The 16,568-nt window shown below is 39.0% G+C and overlaps 2 protein-coding genes across 4 annotated transcripts in view; both read left to right on the top strand.

Annotated features, from left to right (window-relative positions):
• The first annotated feature begins 843 nt into the window (after positions 1–843).
• ap3s1 (adaptor related protein complex 3 subunit sigma 1) lies at positions 844–11,894 on the top strand. 2 transcript variants are annotated; one of them, XM_085475833.1, is made up of 7 exons: positions 844–1,151; positions 4,859–4,950; positions 5,816–5,927; positions 6,055–6,126; positions 7,291–7,398; positions 8,843–8,884; positions 11,140–11,203. In XM_085475833.1, exons 1-6 carry the CDS (start codon positions 1,083–1,085, stop codon positions 8,876–8,878), a joined length of 489 nt encoding a protein of 162 aa, XP_085331959.1. In that variant the 5' UTR covers positions 844–1,082; the 3' UTR covers positions 8,879–8,884; positions 11,140–11,203. The 2 variants fall into 2 exon arrangements, with proteins under 2 accessions (XP_085331959.1, XP_085331958.1); XM_085475832.1 differs by lacking the exon at positions 8,843–8,884 and having other exon boundaries at positions 845–1,151; positions 11,140–11,894.
• A 991-nt stretch (positions 11,895–12,885) lies between these two features.
• commd10 (COMM domain containing 10) overlaps positions 12,886–16,568 on the top strand; it is a 66,468-nt gene continuing 62,785 nt past the window's right edge. For both annotated transcript variants that reach the window (XM_085475830.1, XM_085475831.1), the window contains exons 1-2: positions 12,886–13,026; positions 15,580–15,670. In XM_085475830.1, coding sequence (XP_085331956.1) covers positions 12,998–13,026; positions 15,580–15,670 — 120 coding nt within the window. In that variant the 5' untranslated portion in view covers positions 12,886–12,997. The remainder of the gene's footprint in view (positions 13,027–15,579; positions 15,671–16,568) is intronic.

Genomic DNA, 16,568 nt, shown 5'->3' with positions numbered 1-16,568 from the left:
TAAAATTTTCATTTGGCATTCAGTGCTTCAGGGTTAGTCCTGTGTTTTCATGGCAAGACGGTTAGTTTGAAACTGTGTAGAGTTTACATGCTCTCCCGGGTGCTTGGGTGGATTTCCTCTAGTTACTTCACCCAGGTGCACCTCCAGAATTTTTTCATTGGGGTGGCTAGTTGGGGGCCACTAAAAATATTGGTGTGGCACACTAAAAACAAAATTTCTAGTTTTATTATGCTGTTGTCAAATATAGCTTATTATATACCTACTTAATTTCCTGCTATTAAAGCTGATATCACTGAAAATAGTGACCAACATTTAACCAAATAAGATGAAAATAAGATAAAAGATTTGAAATCCATAATAATCTTTTTTAAGTGATCGATTGATTGTTGGGTGCCTTCTGCTCTCTTGTAATCACGTTTATTAACATTATTAGCAACATAGGATAATCTTGGTGGCTGGCCAGTGGCCACGCCCCCCTTGGTGACGCCGTTGACCACCTGCATCTCATTGTCCAGAGATATGTGCTTTAGGTTAACTGGCCAAAGATGTCACTGTCATGAATATTATCCTACCTTTAAAGTTACTCTAATAAGTTTTCAGGACTTTTTAGGGGTAATCTAAGTTCCACTAAGATGAAGAAGATGAAGAAACATCAACTTAATATTAAAAATGGTGATCACAGTAAAATAAGTTCAGTGATTAAGAAAATGCTTGGGCTGACCCCAGTGGATGTGGAGAGAATCACTCTTAGAATGAGGAACAAATCAATAAACGCTCTTTCTTCTTCTTCTTCTTTTTTTAACCCCGTGATTTGCATTTACCCACAGCAAAGTTTGAGCCATCTCGGCTGCTGTAGCAGGAGGAGGAGAGCATGACTGGTCCTTGACGTGGAATATTTCCGTAAAGAGACGATGAAGGAGTAGCAGAGTGTAGCTCGAAGCTATCCCGTTTACTAACCTTAAATCGAGACGGGCTTTAGCCGTGAATCCCGCTCAGATCTGGGTTCACCGGAGCTGACGGACACCAGTCTTTCGCAGACTGATCCCTTTCTCTTCCCCGCCTCATTCTGATCCGCTACAATCATGATAAAAGCCATTTTAATATTCAACAACCACGGCAAACCAAGGCTTTCTAAATTCTACGAACATTATGTGAGTGAAAATTTCTTCTTAATATTTTTCATTTATTTGCTGCACATATGTAAGATTCACGGGTCAACGTGGAAACGGTTAATTTAAAAAAAATATCACAAGCTGTACAGCTGTGCTGAGGACACTTTTAAAAAAATTCAATCACTGTCAGCATTAATGACACTGTGCTGCACACTGTTTGAATGGGAAGCTGTGGGTACTTCAATAATGTGCAGTTGTTTCAAACTGATGTAGGCTATAAGATGCCACTCTGATCCACGCTGGCCTTTAAAAATATGAATAATTAAACGTGTGCAAGCCGAAGCGAGGCTATCACATTCCCGCTGAGGCTGCGTGAACAGGAGTGAGCTCCGTTTTATTCACTTAGCTTATTAAATCTAATCTCATGCAGCCTATATACAGTCTGTGTGATGCACAGCCCGAAGCAGGTTTACTGTTTGTGTCACATGACTGTAATAGCTGTGGCCCTTGTGAGTGACTCGTGCTCAGTCCATCCCATCACCATCACTGATGCCATGAGATTATTGCCTGTAAGTTGGCATCACTAAAGCAGGCTACCTGCTCTGTTTAAAAAGCTACAGGGAACAAATGCCAGGTTATGTAATGTCATTTGCTGTGTGAGCTGTGCTGGCTTGATCTTATAATTGGATTTATACCTCAAGACGGCCGCCTTCTTTTTATGTAGGTATCACAATAACAAGGTTGCACATGCGTTGGTCCAGCTCCCTGAATGAACTCTTGGGGACAAATTGGGGACACACACAAACAAAAGTTGATTAACAGATGAATTGCCAGAAAAAAGTTGAACCTGCTTAAAAATTCTGCACACTTTCCAAGCACCTGCTTTTCACATGTGAGTTTTGTTGCGCTGTTCAATAGTGGATTTAGAAGCACTGGAGATGGATTCAGCTGGAACTCATAAATGCAGATTTCCGATTTGATCTCAGTCTAGATAACTGAATGTTTTTAGGGTAGAACAACATCCCGAAAAGATTCGATTTAAGAAAACAGATGATGGGCATCACCCAGCAGTCTGTATTTAAAAACATAAGTATATACCAAGTGGTAATTTGATTGATTAGTCAGTCTGGCAGTATGCATCATTTTTAGAATCAGAAATCAGAAAAAGCAGAATCTCTAAAAGGGGTTTCAAAATAGAAAGCAGCAAATGAATTTAACCATATAAATATTTGTTCAGATTCATTTTCCATGTTGCATAATTATTTATTGAGATGGACATTAATGCGTTTGTATTTCAGGAGGGTAAACACAAATTGATTGGATTAGAAGTAGTCCATGTAGATGCCATCTGTTATGTTACCAGTTGAGGTGTCGGCTTACAGGCTGGCTGCATATACAATTTCACACATCCGACTGACTGTGAAAACTATCTTTAGGACTCGGTTAATTGATAAGAGTTTATTGTTAAGCCTCGGTATGTTGTTTGTCTTAGTGTGGCTGTGCCTTATATGTGTGTGTGTGTGTGTGTCTGCGTTGAGTGGCAGAGCTGAAGAGGCGTTGTTCTGGTTGTTAAAGCCAGCCTGCTGGCTCAGACATAAACCCAAAGCATGTGTCCAGTCTGAGAGGAGGGAGAAATATGTGCACATAAAAATTCTCCCTATATATAATTCATTCATCATCAGTAAGTAATGTAAGCCATAACTTTTACGTAGCAGTATAGACTTTTTTTTGTGCTACTGCTTTTACAAAAAAGTTGCTTTGCTTATTTTATGATTTATTTTTTTTGATGAGGACGTCGTGGTTCTCGTGTTAAAGTAACAATGTGCTAAAACATGCTTTAGGAGAGATGTGCAGACCCATGAGTGGAGGCTGGTGGATGAACATGCACTGTGAAAGCTGCACCATTAAAATCACCTGCCTAATATTTTGTAGCTCCCCTTCGTCCAGGCTGTCAAAACAGCTCTGACCTCCAAAACAGCTCTGAAGGTGTCCTGTGCTATCAAGCACAGTGACGCTGACCTCTGTCATATTCCCATTCCAGAGTTATTTTTTGCAGTGTTGCTGAGCACATTATTCTGCTGAATAACACATCTGCATCAGTGAAAACTGTTGCAGTGAAAGGATATACGCTATCTGTTAATGTAGCATAAACATAACTGCCAGCCACCGTTTCCCAGTTGGATGTTGCACAGAGTATAACACAATGGCTATGCTGGCAAGCCAGTTCCTATAGTGCAACTGGCTGCCTTCTTTCCACAGGTAAATAATGCAACACAGACCTGATGGCACATGTGGTGTAAATGTTCAGACCAGTTCTCCTTTTTACACTGTTCTGTTCTGATCTCATTGCTGGTGGTTTCTGTGGTGGTCTGTGGCTACACAGGCCCCATACAAATAAAGGTTCAACTTTCTATGACAGGCAGCATTAGGGTTGTCAGCATCTTGTGCTGTAGTAGATCTTTTTTGCACTCTTTGTACATCAGTGAGCCTTAGGCAGCCATGTCCTGTGTCACAGGCTCATTGGCTGACCTTCTTTGGCCCCCCGTTGGCATACTAACTACTGCATAATGGAAAATGCTGTATAGGGACCATCATATGTAGTTTTGATCATTGTTTTGACTTGCATTTGTCACCATGGTGATATCAATTTCCAACAATTGTTACAGTGGGTGTGGTTTCACCATAACTGGTTAGTCCTCAGGTGGAGGGGGATTGAAAAAGGTGAGTAGGGCTCAGATATTTTCTGGTGGCCGTTATTGATAACGATTTTCTCGGTATCGTAACGGGAAAATCGCTTCACCTGGTAATATTTTTAACGGTTTAAAATTTGAATACTAGTAATTAAAAATCTCCTTCTATAATCTTAGGGTTTCTGGTGTGTTTGGCTACCACATGAAATATGTTAACATATATTATCGTGTTATTTATTTAGCCTCCTGTTGGTCCTTAAATGTAACTTATACTGTGTTGCTGCTTGTGAACCTCCAGAATTTCAAATAGATTTGCAGGTTCATGTAACCAGATGGGGAAACTCTCAAACTCTGACATGTTTAAAAGCTGCTGCTGTTTCTGCAATAGGCTCACTGCTCTGCTCTGCTTTGTGACTGTATCATTAAGTCCCATGCTGCACATCACATGACTGATTTTTAGCCAGCTGCATACTGGTCACCCTGTGCTCTCCCTTTACTCACTGAACTGTTAAAGATCCAGAGAGGACGTTAGCACCCTTTGGTGAGACTGTGTCATTGTTAGAGTTGCAGTAAAGCAGATTTTTAGCAAGGTTGTTGAGCTTGTATTGACAGCGCAGAGACTGTCTTTTTAGATCCTTTCTGTGAGCCCTCAATATGATTTAAAAGACAGAACAATCTGATGAAGAAGATTTTGTTCCCTTATTCATTCAAACATGCCTAAGGATATTGAATGCTTTGAACATAATCTCATCTCTTTGCAGAGATAAGCCTCCCTGACATGGTTTAGTAAGAGCCTCTGTGACCTCTGGGTATTGTATATTTGATTTTGAAAAATGTGTTTGTTATATAAATCTTTTATTTTTAGCTACTTAGGAATACACGTATTTAATAAAAAAACAAAAAGGGAGAGGTGAGAGGAACCATTAATATCCTGTCAGACCAGTCTTCTGGCTAATAGTAATGAACTGGCTCACTGGAAGCAATTAAGTGGGCAAACATCACGTTGTTTACTGTCGCTGTGTTTAACAGCCTGTTGTTTCCTAATTCGTCCTCCAGAATGAAGACACAGAGCAACAGATCATCAGGGAAACCTTCCACTTGGTCTCAAAAAGAGATGAGAATGTCTGCAATTTCCTCGAAGGAGGAATGTAAGTTATGAGGTTGCTCGGTTGAGCCTGTTTGTGCATACGCGACTGTGTCTAAATGCTAAAGAAGCAGGCTTTAGTGGAAGTAATCTACTCCAGAAGATAATTGACTTTGACGCAACATTACAGGACTTAATTTCACTCTCCAAAGGAAAGCTCGGAGGGCTGTATGAATGGCAATCAATAGCAACGGTGTTCGTTTGATCTTCATTTAACATTCATGAATGAGGAACTAGGCGTGGAGCTGTGAAACACCACTGCTCGCAGTTGCTCTTGCATATTTTTTTTTTTTGTCTCATTACACTTTGCAAAATTGAAGGGTAATGAAAAAAATATACGTAGCAAAAAAAACCTAATAAGAATCAAGTCACTGAATGGAGAGCACAACAAACGCATAAAAAAGCCCACAACCCAAAACTAATTTCATTTACTCATTTTATTTAATAATTGCATAATACCGAGGGAGAGTTCCTACATTTCCTGTTGTTAACAGAAACTGTGATTTCTTATCAAACCCAGCAAGAGGCTGAATAACCACTACCAGTTTCTATCTTTTCACGCTTGTATATGTTGTGTACTACCGTTACACTGACTCATAATAACTGAAAAGATCTTGTTATTTTTCTTCACGTCTTTATCTGTGTTTACTTCATACTAGTTAAATCAGGTCATTCTCAGGGTTCAGAGTTCTCTCTGAGTGTTAAACTCCCTGTGAACCTTGTGCGTACGTTCAAAAGATTAGCATACATTAAGATTCCCTTATCTAAGTGTATAGTAGAGCGTAGTTTCTATGGCATGCCTGACAGGCCTCATTATATATTTCATGAGGAGCAATTTCTCTAATGTTTTCTTGCCTCTTGTTTTTCAGGTTGATTGGAGGATCAGACTACAAGCTGATCTACAGACACTACGCCACATTGTACTTTGTCTTTTGTGTCGACTCCTCAGAGAGCGAACTAGGAATTTTAGACTTAATCCAGGTAAAAGCCTGGGAAAAACAATAATGCCACCGTCTCTTTCACCATAGTTGTCGGTGTGCTTTCAGGATCTTTCTTGCAGACTGTGTTCCTTTAGGTCTACAAGCCCTTTCTTCTATTTTGTTTGCAGGTATTTGTGGAAACGCTGGACAAGTGCTTTGAGAACGTCTGTGAGCTTGACTTAATTTTCCATGTCGACAAGGTAATAAATTCATTTGTCTCTTTGTGATGTAACATGTTTATAATACCATTTGTTTGAGCCTCGGAACGACCTCGACCTCCTATGAAATCAGAAATCAGTTGTAGCCATTAGTGACTCATGTTATGGTACAAAATTTGATAACCTGCCTTGTTCCATAACATGTTGTGTAGCGGCATTTTTGTTCTTATATAGTTAATTCAGTGTTTAGGGGACCGATTGAGATTGAACTGTAGTTTGGCTACAAATGTTGTCTATTCACCCTCATTGTTTTGTTTGATAATTCAGGCAATCCTGCTTTGGTTCTGGTTAAACTTGGTTAAGGGGGAGCCACAAAAACCAGAAGAATCCCTGCATTGTTATTTTAAGAATAAAACACTTAGAAAGGTCACATACTTTACTTTTATATTTAGCAAAGAAAATGGGAAATGGGTGCAAACTTGGAAATGAAGTATGTGAGGCAATAACAGCTTTGAAAATTGATATTTGGTACAACCTGAACTCTCTTAGACAAGCTTTCTTTGAATTTCTTTAAGGAATCTTCAGCAATAATTCTCCAGGCTTCTTGGAGGACAACCAAAGCTTTTATTTGAATGCTTTCCAGATGATTTTGCATGGTGGTTCAAAATTTGATGGTGATTTTTTACGTCCAAAATTCCATCAATTTTGTCAAGATCCAAAGCCGTCACAGAGCCTCCTCTGTGTTTTAAAGATGGCTTTTGACACTCACTGTTGCACCTCTGTGCATATTGATGAGAATTGAATCAGAAATGTCACATTTGGATTTATCACTCCATCAGAACTGTTGCCACTGATTTTTAGTCCAGTTCTTGTGCAGTTTGGCATACGTCAGTCTTTTCTCCACATTTTCCTTCCTTATGAATGGCTTCATGGCAGCCACCCTTGCATTCAGACTGTTTCCGATGAGGCTTTGACAAACAGTAGATGGATCAGGCGAAGGGCCAGATGTATCAGTCAGGTCTTTGTTGGATTTTTCCCATTTCTTTATCCAGGCCCACACACCATGCCGAGACATGTCATGTTGATACAGAACAATACACAGAATAAGGGGTGTCTCAAGACTTTCTCACAGCACTGTAATGCTGCAGTATGAGGAAAAAGTTTTGCGTGACGATTAGATTCACGTCTACCGGTAATTCCTCTCAGGTCCACAACATTCTGGCCGAGATGGTAATGGGTGGGATGGTCCTGGAGACCAACATGAATGAAATCATCACGCAGGTGGATGCCCAGAACAAGATGGAGAAGTCTGAGGTAAGCGTGACCCTGACAGTTCAACTGTATGTCTTGATGCTACCGCCAAACTCTGAGGTGGTGTATACAGTATGCAGGCATGTGTGTATGCTGCACCCTGCATGCTATTCTCCAGTGACCTTGTGGATGCTCCCTACCCACTCTTGAGTGTTTGTGCTCTCTTTTTTTTTTTTTTTTTTTTGGTCTCTTTTCCTGCTGCTGCACTGCTCTCAACTCAGATCAAGACTCAACATATTCTCTCCTGTATCTCTCAGTATACTATACAGCCATAGTCATCACTTCTACCATTTCTATGAAGACTTAACTGTACCATTTTCCAAAGCACCTCCAGATTCAGTGACCATAAAATCAGCCATATCATCTATATTTGAAATACAGTAGTGAAAATATGCTGGTTCCAGGCTGTGTCTTTATATGCTCTTTATTTTAGAAGAGAATGTGAAGTTTCTGCGCTGTCCGTGTTGTAGTAAATGCTTTTCAGACTTGTTTTCTTGCATCTACAAGCCAGTGTCCTTGCTTAGATAACTGCTCTATGCAAGGACATTGCTTTGCTTTGCACACAGCTTTTGCTAGCAGAGAAACATTCATTTTACGAATTGAAAAGTTTAATTTGACAGACAGCCAGAGACAATTTTATGAAATCACTTATTTGCAAAATAATGTGGATTGTAGCATCTGATAGTCCTAAAATCGAACTGCACTAATGATTTGGCCCTTTGTTTCCAAAGTACTTGCAGCACGCTGCAGTAATGTATCAGCATTGAGTCAGAGTTTTGGTGAAATCCTGTTTTACTCTTACAGCGAAAGTCACAAAGTCATACAAATTTGTTTCTACTTTGTTTGCTTCCTTGACAAACTGAAGGGTTTCATGTTCAGGTTTTTAACTGGCTGATTAATTGTGTGCTCTAACAGTAGATTTCCTTTTTTTTCTTTTTTTTTAAAAAGTGTATATATTTTTTAATAATCTGAGCTGCATTGTGTGATTTTAAGCAGACAGACTCTTCCTTTTCGATTGACCTTCTGTAAGCAGATCTTTTACTGTTCTACGATCATCTGAGCTGCTCTGTCTCTTCCCTCTTGGACCTATCGTAGACCACAGAGTTCGTTTATCACACTGATGCTAATTGAAAGTGGCACCGTTCTATTATAGGTCAGTCTCTGGAGACCGAGGAACGAGCCGTTCTTCTCCACGACTGGCGAGGAACGATTATGATATTAATCGCATTTCAAAACGCACGTTCTTGTCACGTAATATCTCTATATTTCGCAGCTATACATAATTGTAGTATACAGTTTACAGTTGTGGTGTATGATAGGTCCTATCACTTTTTTCCTGTGGAGATAAACTGTAATTACTTTAATCTGCTTTAACATTCCTCATTCCTCTTTTTCCTGACCCTGTCCAGTTCTTTCCATTCTTCTCTTTCTCTCTCTCTCTTTACAGACGTTTATCTTTCAGTCTACCAGGCAGGACAGGTAGACACAGGTACTGCTAAATTTACAACCAAGTACTGTAACCTTAACTGCAGTTTACCACCCCCCACCCCACCCCCCACCCTCTTGAGTCTCTTCATATGGCCCTCCATGTTGAAGTAAAGTGACGTCACTAACATACAGTAGGAATCTTTCGTGGCAGACCCAAAAATGTTTCCCTCCTTAATCAGGAACAAAAACGGTCGCGGTCGTTGAAATTGCAGTCTAGAGATGTAGTAGCATGCTGTCTTTCTAATAAAAAAAAACTAAATAAAAAGATACAAGTTTTATGTGTGAGTGGTTTTTATGTAGCAGGTGGATAACTTAGCTTTGCATAGATAGAAACAAAGAAATGTTTTACCTTGTCTATGTAAAACCAACTAGTATCTCTAAAGGTCACCAAAGTGCAGTTTGTCTGGGATTGTATACTGGGCTATTCGCTAAAAAGTCTTGAGTTCTATTTTTATTTGGAAAATGGGATCTAGGTGCAGCACGGAGAACTATTGTTAAACACCAATTTTTGCTTGGAAGCAAAATATAAAGAAATGAGGGGTGGCTCGAGACTTTACTGTAGGATTGTGTGTTGCGCAGCAGAAACAATATAATAATAGAAGTCCAAGCCAAGAACATTTCTAGCAAAAATGTCCCTTTTTAAACAGTGAAACATTGTTTTTACACATGCACAGCGAGCTTTGGAGGAGCTGGAAGGTGATTTTTCACATGTTTTACCAGAGCCAGAAGACAAAAGTAACTCATTTGTTTCCCGGGGTTTTCAATCTACATGCTAAATTACAGGTTAACACTGATATCATTTATGAACGAGACTGAGCCCAGGGTGAGTTTTTCAAAAGGCTCATTTGTTTGCATGAAGCACAGAATCAAACTGCAGTTATGTGACACGAAGCTGGCGTTGCTATTTCTGTGTGTGTTCGTCACGCAGTACTTTATTAAAAACCCACTCTAATGGATTTGCACAGCAGGCCTTCAGGCGACCTGCTGCAAAGCAACAAAGTATCCTTCACTGTTAATGCTGAGCCAATTTGCTGGCTCAGCATTCCTTTCGATTAACGACACGGTTATCTTTCCGTCTAACACAAGTCTCCTTGACTCCTGGCAGAGGGAGGGACACCCCCTAAGACAAACAGCCTATTGAAATAACCTTATGAAACATGAAGTGGATTAATCTCCATTCCAAGCGTACCTTGCGTGTCAGGCTCTGAAATTATTTACAAGGGTGTTCATTTCTAGCGAGGCAGCGATCATGCAGTTTTCTATCCTTTTGGTCATTTTTGGGTCTGTCTTCCAAAGATTCAGCTGGGGGTTCTCTAACCGCACTGATTCTCAAATGTCTGCTCGTACTTGAGACAAAAACATCAAATCATTCAGTATTCAGATCTGTGTTATTGATCATAAAAACTATACTTGGCTGGTTTCTTCCCTTTAAAAACGCTCAATTTCTCTTATATAATTTCACATTGAGATTCATTGTGTTAGAGTGAAGTGCCTCCTCTGTAACTGAAAACAGATCTCCCATTGTAGTTTAGTGCTAGTAGGCTTACAGCCTTTTCCTATCATCAGTAGTTAACACAGCACACATGCAAATGACACACTATTTTTTTTTTTTTTTTTGTTCATATGTATTTAGACAGAAAAATGTTAGCTATTGTCATGTGTAGGCTCCCAGAGGTAATTCAACTCACTAGAGGTATAGTATCACCTGTACTATTACTCCTAAAGCAAACATTGTACATTTTCTGAAATCTACCCACCTATCTATCCGAACATCATTACCGTCTTCATATCAAAATCCATTCTTCTGCTTTACCCAATTCTCTCCTTCCATTTTAACCTTATCGGTCCTCAAGAGTCCGGTGGGTTCACTTTCCAAGCAATGCTGCCTTTTGTCCATTTGATGAATGTGAAGTAGTGCTCAAAATCAGTGAATGGTGTAGTACAGTATGTCCTCACCGTTGACGCATAATTGGCTCTGGTTGTGATCCAATCATTCTTGAGAAAATAAGAAAAATAATGCATGTGCGTATGAAGCTATGAAGGCATCTGAATGTACATTTGCACATGTTGTCTGTCTCAGGAGCTGTCAGTGCTTTTGCATTTTGTCAGCAGTTGATTGTCTAGTACTTTGTTTAGCACTGTGTGTGTCGAGTGTTCACTTTTCAGTGTCTCGTCCTGTAACGGCATGTTTTCTGCTTCACTGGTTTGTCTTATCAACCCTCCTTGTGTGTGTTTTTTGTGCGTGTGTGTGTATAGGCCGGTATTGCAGGAGCGCCCGCTCGTGCCGTATCAGCTGTAAAGAACATGAACCTCCCGGAAATGCCCAGAAACATCAACATTGGTGACATCAGCATAAAAGTGCCAAATTTACCCTCCTTCAAATAGTGGCAGCGAGATCCCGAACCTGCAGATGTCAGCCAATGTTTACAGTGATGCAATCTGTTTACCACAACCTCAATTCACCAACTTTTATCAAAACTATAAATCTTCAAGGTACTGTGTGATCTGACACTCCTTGTACGTGTGCTTTCTCTTTCTTCTTGTGTTATTTTTCTCAGTTTGAAGTAAAAGTAAGTATTTATTTATGAATGGTACATTCCTTACGCCTCACTGAAGGTTGGCTCATGACTTTCAGCTCACTGGAATCGGCTAAAGTGTTTACTTGAAAGAGAATTGCGTGGCAGGAAGTGACCTTTTGGGGCCGTCTTACGAGTTTGTTTTTTTCCAGACTAAGAGAATCAGTCAAGTAGAAGTGAAAGCAAAAATATTTCGAATCCAAAATTGGAACCAGTTTAGTACAGTATTGAGAGATTTAGGGTACAGAAGATTATTATGTTGAAGATATGCTGTGTGACAGAAAAATATATATGAAATGATTTTTCTTTTATTTGTATGCAAAGTATTTTTCAAAGATTCACCATGTCTTACCAAATGATGCTCTTAATTTTTGTGTGTATATGACTTATTTTCTCTTCTTTTTTTCAACATAATAAACGTCAAAACGAAACCTGTGTGCTTGGCTTACTTCATTTTTATAAAGATCTTATGTCAGCTGCTCCTGTTGGGAGTCACCATGGTGGATTATCTGCCTCCGTCTCACCCTATCCCGGTTTCTCCTGGCTCGGCCTCCTGTCTTTTTGCCAGTGCCACTGTCTCCAAACCATCTATCACAAGAAGTCTCACTATCATCTAGACCTTCCCTTTCACACTTGTTCCTCCTGCTACAAATCACCCCTGATACTTGGCTAAATATGTATGTGGTACATTACATTTAACTAAATGTTTAAAATAAATATGCTGCCTAACATTTATTACAAATTCTCAGATCCACTGTACTTTACTTTTGTCAAGTCAACTCATAAAACATTTTTGGGTTATCAAATCTTAACTTTAAACCACGGAGGTGGAGAAAAAGAACAGTGCAATGGACAATTTAAAATAAATTTGGGACAAAAACATACAAAACTCACCCAAAAACCTTCTTATCCAGTATGTCGCGCCTTTATTGCCTAAAAACAAGTTAAACAGAAAACTAAAACCAGTAAACTAAAATGACGTATTATCATGATTGTATTTGGGCTTTTATCAGAACAACAGTCCATTTGCAAGGGGGAGGTTTAAAAAAAAAACCCAGCAGAGCCCTAAATTTGTTCTGGTAAATGTCAGATAAAGCATAAAATACATTTTATGTGCTTTTGCCGGTTTTTTTTTTTTTTTTTTTTTTTTTTTTCTTAGCGCTTTTCTTGCAGGACAGGCACTGATTTGTCCAATGCTGATTCCGTAGTGACTAGAGATTCACTGTGCGCAGTTTTTACGCAAAACAAAATCTCACAGAAACTTTATTTTGCAGAAAGTGACATGATGACAAATGTCAGCAGTAAGTTTTCGTTTTTTTTTTTTTAATGCAAGTAAATGATTTCCCTCCATCCAGCAGGCTAACAGCAGCCAGCGCGGATCCACTCTCTGCCGTGACTGCGCATCTCCGCGCAGCTTTGACGGTCACATGACTTGTCTTGTGACAACAGGAAGCCGGAATGTCAACAGTGTGAGGATGCTACTGTGGCTTTGACGCTTTTCAATTCTTCAAACACTATTTTTAAGGACGCAGACTACAATGACTTCCATTATAAAAGAAACACAAAGGTGGGACCCCCCATGTAAAAAAAATTACATGTAACGACATTTTATCTTGTAGCAAAGCCTGAGCTACCTGTAGCATACGAAGGCATGCCGAAAGTCGATATTGTAATTTGTTGCATTAATACATGTTAGCAAAGGGTATCTATATTTATCTTTTTTACATTTTGGTGAGATTGAATTGCACAAATGCGCCTTCTTCCATTTTAGCCTTACACGTTTGCTCAGTCTGGTATGGTAACATTAGCAAGTATGTTGGTGGGCTGGAGTAAACGAGTCATACTTTGGTACAGTGGTCGAACTTATGCGCACAATGACTTAATGACACTTAAGCAGTGTCTTTGTAGAATAAAAATACTACTGGGGTGCCGGGTTAAGTAAAATCCCACAAGGATATATTTAGAGTTAAGTCTGTACAAGTTACTTAAAGTTACTTATGCTTAAAAAACAAAACTACTATAACTTGAAACTGGGCAGAAGTATTGGCCGCCTTTAAACCACTTAATAAGACAGTTGAAATCATATCATGTAATCGATTTGAATAAAAAAAACTTTTACCCATTTAGACTTTCTGTTACTATATGTAGTATAGCTGCAAGAGATTTAAATATATTTTTTAAACTTTTTGATGAAAGAAAAGGCCAGTTTACGATCAAGATAGATTTAAAAAAACAAACCCTAAACAAAAACAAAACAAAAAGGCCTGAACCCCTGAATCCTGCAATAAGGGGATGTGGTGTCACTACTATGCTGTTTGGGGTATTTTTCTTGCAGGTTTTGAATCTGGTTGTGAAGCAGGATCGCTGAGAAAATGGTTCTAACGGACATAGCCTGGCTGGTTTATCTGCAGCCTGTCTATTAGTATCGCAGTTTATAACGACTAATAAATTAACATTGAAAGAGTAAAGAAGAGACTGCTGAAACACCCTTCAACCATATTATGAGTGTTGATGTTGCATAACTGGTCCACCCGAGGGCACTCTGCAACTTCCCTTTTGGAAAGAAATACAAATACTACAAATGAGCCAAACTGAGTGTAAACGAGTACATAAATAACTACATACTATAAAAATTAGGGAAATATGTTTATGTTTAGTGGGTCTGAATGGAAAAAAATATCAGCCAGTATTTCAGCATGTTGGATTTTTAAATAATTGATTATCTGTATTTGTAACAGTCTTAATATTCCCGTTTCCATCAGGCTTTACTCTGTGATAACCTTTAGCCCATGTAGCCCAAGAGGATAGATCTCTTCCAGGAGCCAGTGCACTCAACCATAGATAGATGCACAGATGTCTGTCTATCTGGGATATTGTGCAGTATTAAATAAAACAATGGGAAATGATCTGGGAATAATATAACAGAAAAAAAAATCAAATTTGTAAACTAAGACTTTTCATTATTTCATGAAAGTTAATTTCATGGTATTGTCTCTTATAAACAACAGTACATAAACATCTGGCAACTGAGGAGACAAGTTGTTTGACCTTTGGGATTTTAGCTGCTCAACAGTCCTGAGACTTTTTTGCCGTATTTTCTAAATCATGATGCTCCAGATGTTTTCAGTTGGTGAAAGTTCTCTTTTACTACAAAGCCGTGCTGTTGTATTAAGTGCAGTATTCAGTTTTCCATTGTCATGTTGAAATATGAGAAGGCCTTCCTTGAAAAAGTCATCATCTGGATGGAAGCATATACCCTTCAGCACTGAAAGGTATATATGGGTTTAGACATTCCAGATGTGCAAGTTGCCGGTGCACATATGCACACACATACCATCAGGGAAGCAGGCATTTGACCTTAGTGCTGATAACAAGCTCATTGATCCTTTTCTTCTTAGCCCAGATGATGTGGCGTCCATGTTTTTCCAAAAAGAATTTCAAACCTGGATTCATCAGAGCAGTTTTCCATTTTGTCTCAGTCAATTTGAATTAAGCTTTGGCGCAGAGAAGATAGCAGCATTTCGGGATCATCTTCACATGTGAATTCTTCTTATATGCTAGAGCTTTAATCTGCATTTGTGGATGGCATGGGAACTGCATTCACAGACGTATTCTTGAGCCCATGCAGTGATTTCTATGACAGAATCACGCCTGTTTTTAATTGTCCCTCGTGCACAGAGATTTCTCCAGATTCTCTTTGTGGAGATTGGTGAACTTCTGCCAATCTTTACCTCTGATAGTCTCTGTCTCTCTAAGATGCTGTTTTTGTACCCAGTGATTTTACTGATATGTTGCTAGTAAACCGAAGTAGGTGCGTAATTTTAATTTTGAGCTAGATGCTCAAATGTAGTGATGAAGAAATGAAAGACCTTTAAATTTCAGTTATTTTTTTACAAGAATCATTCATGCATCTGTCTGGCTTAAAAACATGAAATAAATTACAATAAAATCAAAACACATTATTATTAGTATTGTCCCAGAATTTTACATTCACTCTGTAGTACACAGCCTCATTTTACGCTGCTATGCACTCTTCACACTACAGCTGATGTTCTTTTTTTACCTCCTGTCCTACATCATTGTCATTAACACGTGTGACTCTTATTTTTTTCTTAAACAGCATAAAAGAAGCAGTGACTTTCATCAATGCAATTGATGTGAACAAGTTCTCCAGACTGATCTCCCGCATCATACAGAAGCTTCATCTGAAGGTATGGAGACTGCACAATGTTATCTGTGCCAAAGATGAGAGGCTTCGCAGCACAGCTGTCGTGCATGCATAAAGACTTACTGGAGCATCGCTCACACTTGACTCTAATTAATGCACATGCAGACCTGGATCTGCAAATCTTTCTGGTTTGTCACAAGATTGACTCGTCAAACTAAATGTTTTATTCAAGGGACTCTTTGCGTGGTTTCTTTATTTTTTTTGAAGTGCTAATAGGAGGCAGTGCAACTTTTTAAAATAATAATATTTAATGAAATAGATATTTTGACATGTATCAACAGGCGATCATATTATTTAATGTTCTTATGCTGCAATTCAGCCTAGCGGATGAATTGTTTTGTTGATATTTATGAAATTAGAATGAATATTTTAACTCCTTGTTAGTTTATGCTTTGTTTTTTATTCATACAGTAGCAGTTTTTCAACCTTTTGCATGTCTGATTTCAATTGCTACAAGCCTCAGTCTATCCATGACCTACCATCCACATTAAATAAAGATTAGGGGCTTTATTTACTTAACTGGTGGCACAGTGGTACAGTAGTTAGCACCATTGGCTCACAGGCCCAGAGAGAACTTGCAAACTCAGAAGCATTCAAACCTGTGACGTTCTTGCTTTGTGGGTTATGTCCAGGTACTCTGGATTCCTCCAAAGCCATGTTCATGTTAGGTTAGCTGGCAATTCTAAATTGGCCGTTGGTGTGAATGGTTTTCTCTCTGTCTCTCAATGTTAGCCCTGATAAACTGGCAACCTATCCAGGATGTACCTCCTTTCTTACCCTATGACTACTGAGATAGGACATTGGCTTTAGCTGCTATATGACCCTGAATTGGATAAGTTGAAGAAAGCAGAGTGACAAGGACTTAACTTTGGTAATTGTGA

Source organism: Copadichromis virginalis, linkage group LG12 (assembly GCF_057382275.1).
Source record: "Copadichromis virginalis isolate Kocher_CV1m ecotype Utaka linkage group LG12, C_Virginalis_male_GT1.1, whole genome shotgun sequence".
Lineage (NCBI taxonomy): Eukaryota > Metazoa > Chordata > Actinopteri > Cichliformes > Cichlidae > Copadichromis > Copadichromis virginalis.
This window is presented reverse-complemented; position numbering and strand designations above follow the sequence as displayed.

What these genes read in the sequence shown, in the direction of transcription:
- ap3s1 (XM_085475832.1), top strand. Translation starts at nt 1,083, where the DNA reads ATGATAAAAGCCATTTTAATATTCAACAACCACGGCAAACCAAGGCTT. An exon ending in GAATTTTAGACTTAATCCAG is followed by an intron (nt 5,928 to 6,054) that starts GTAAAAGCCTGG and finishes TTTTGTTTGCAG; the next exon opens with GTATTTGTGGAAACGCTGGA. An exon ending in TAATTTTCCATGTCGACAAG is followed by an intron (nt 6,127 to 7,290) that starts GTAATAAATTCA and finishes AATTCCTCTCAG; the next exon opens with GTCCACAACATTCTGGCCGA.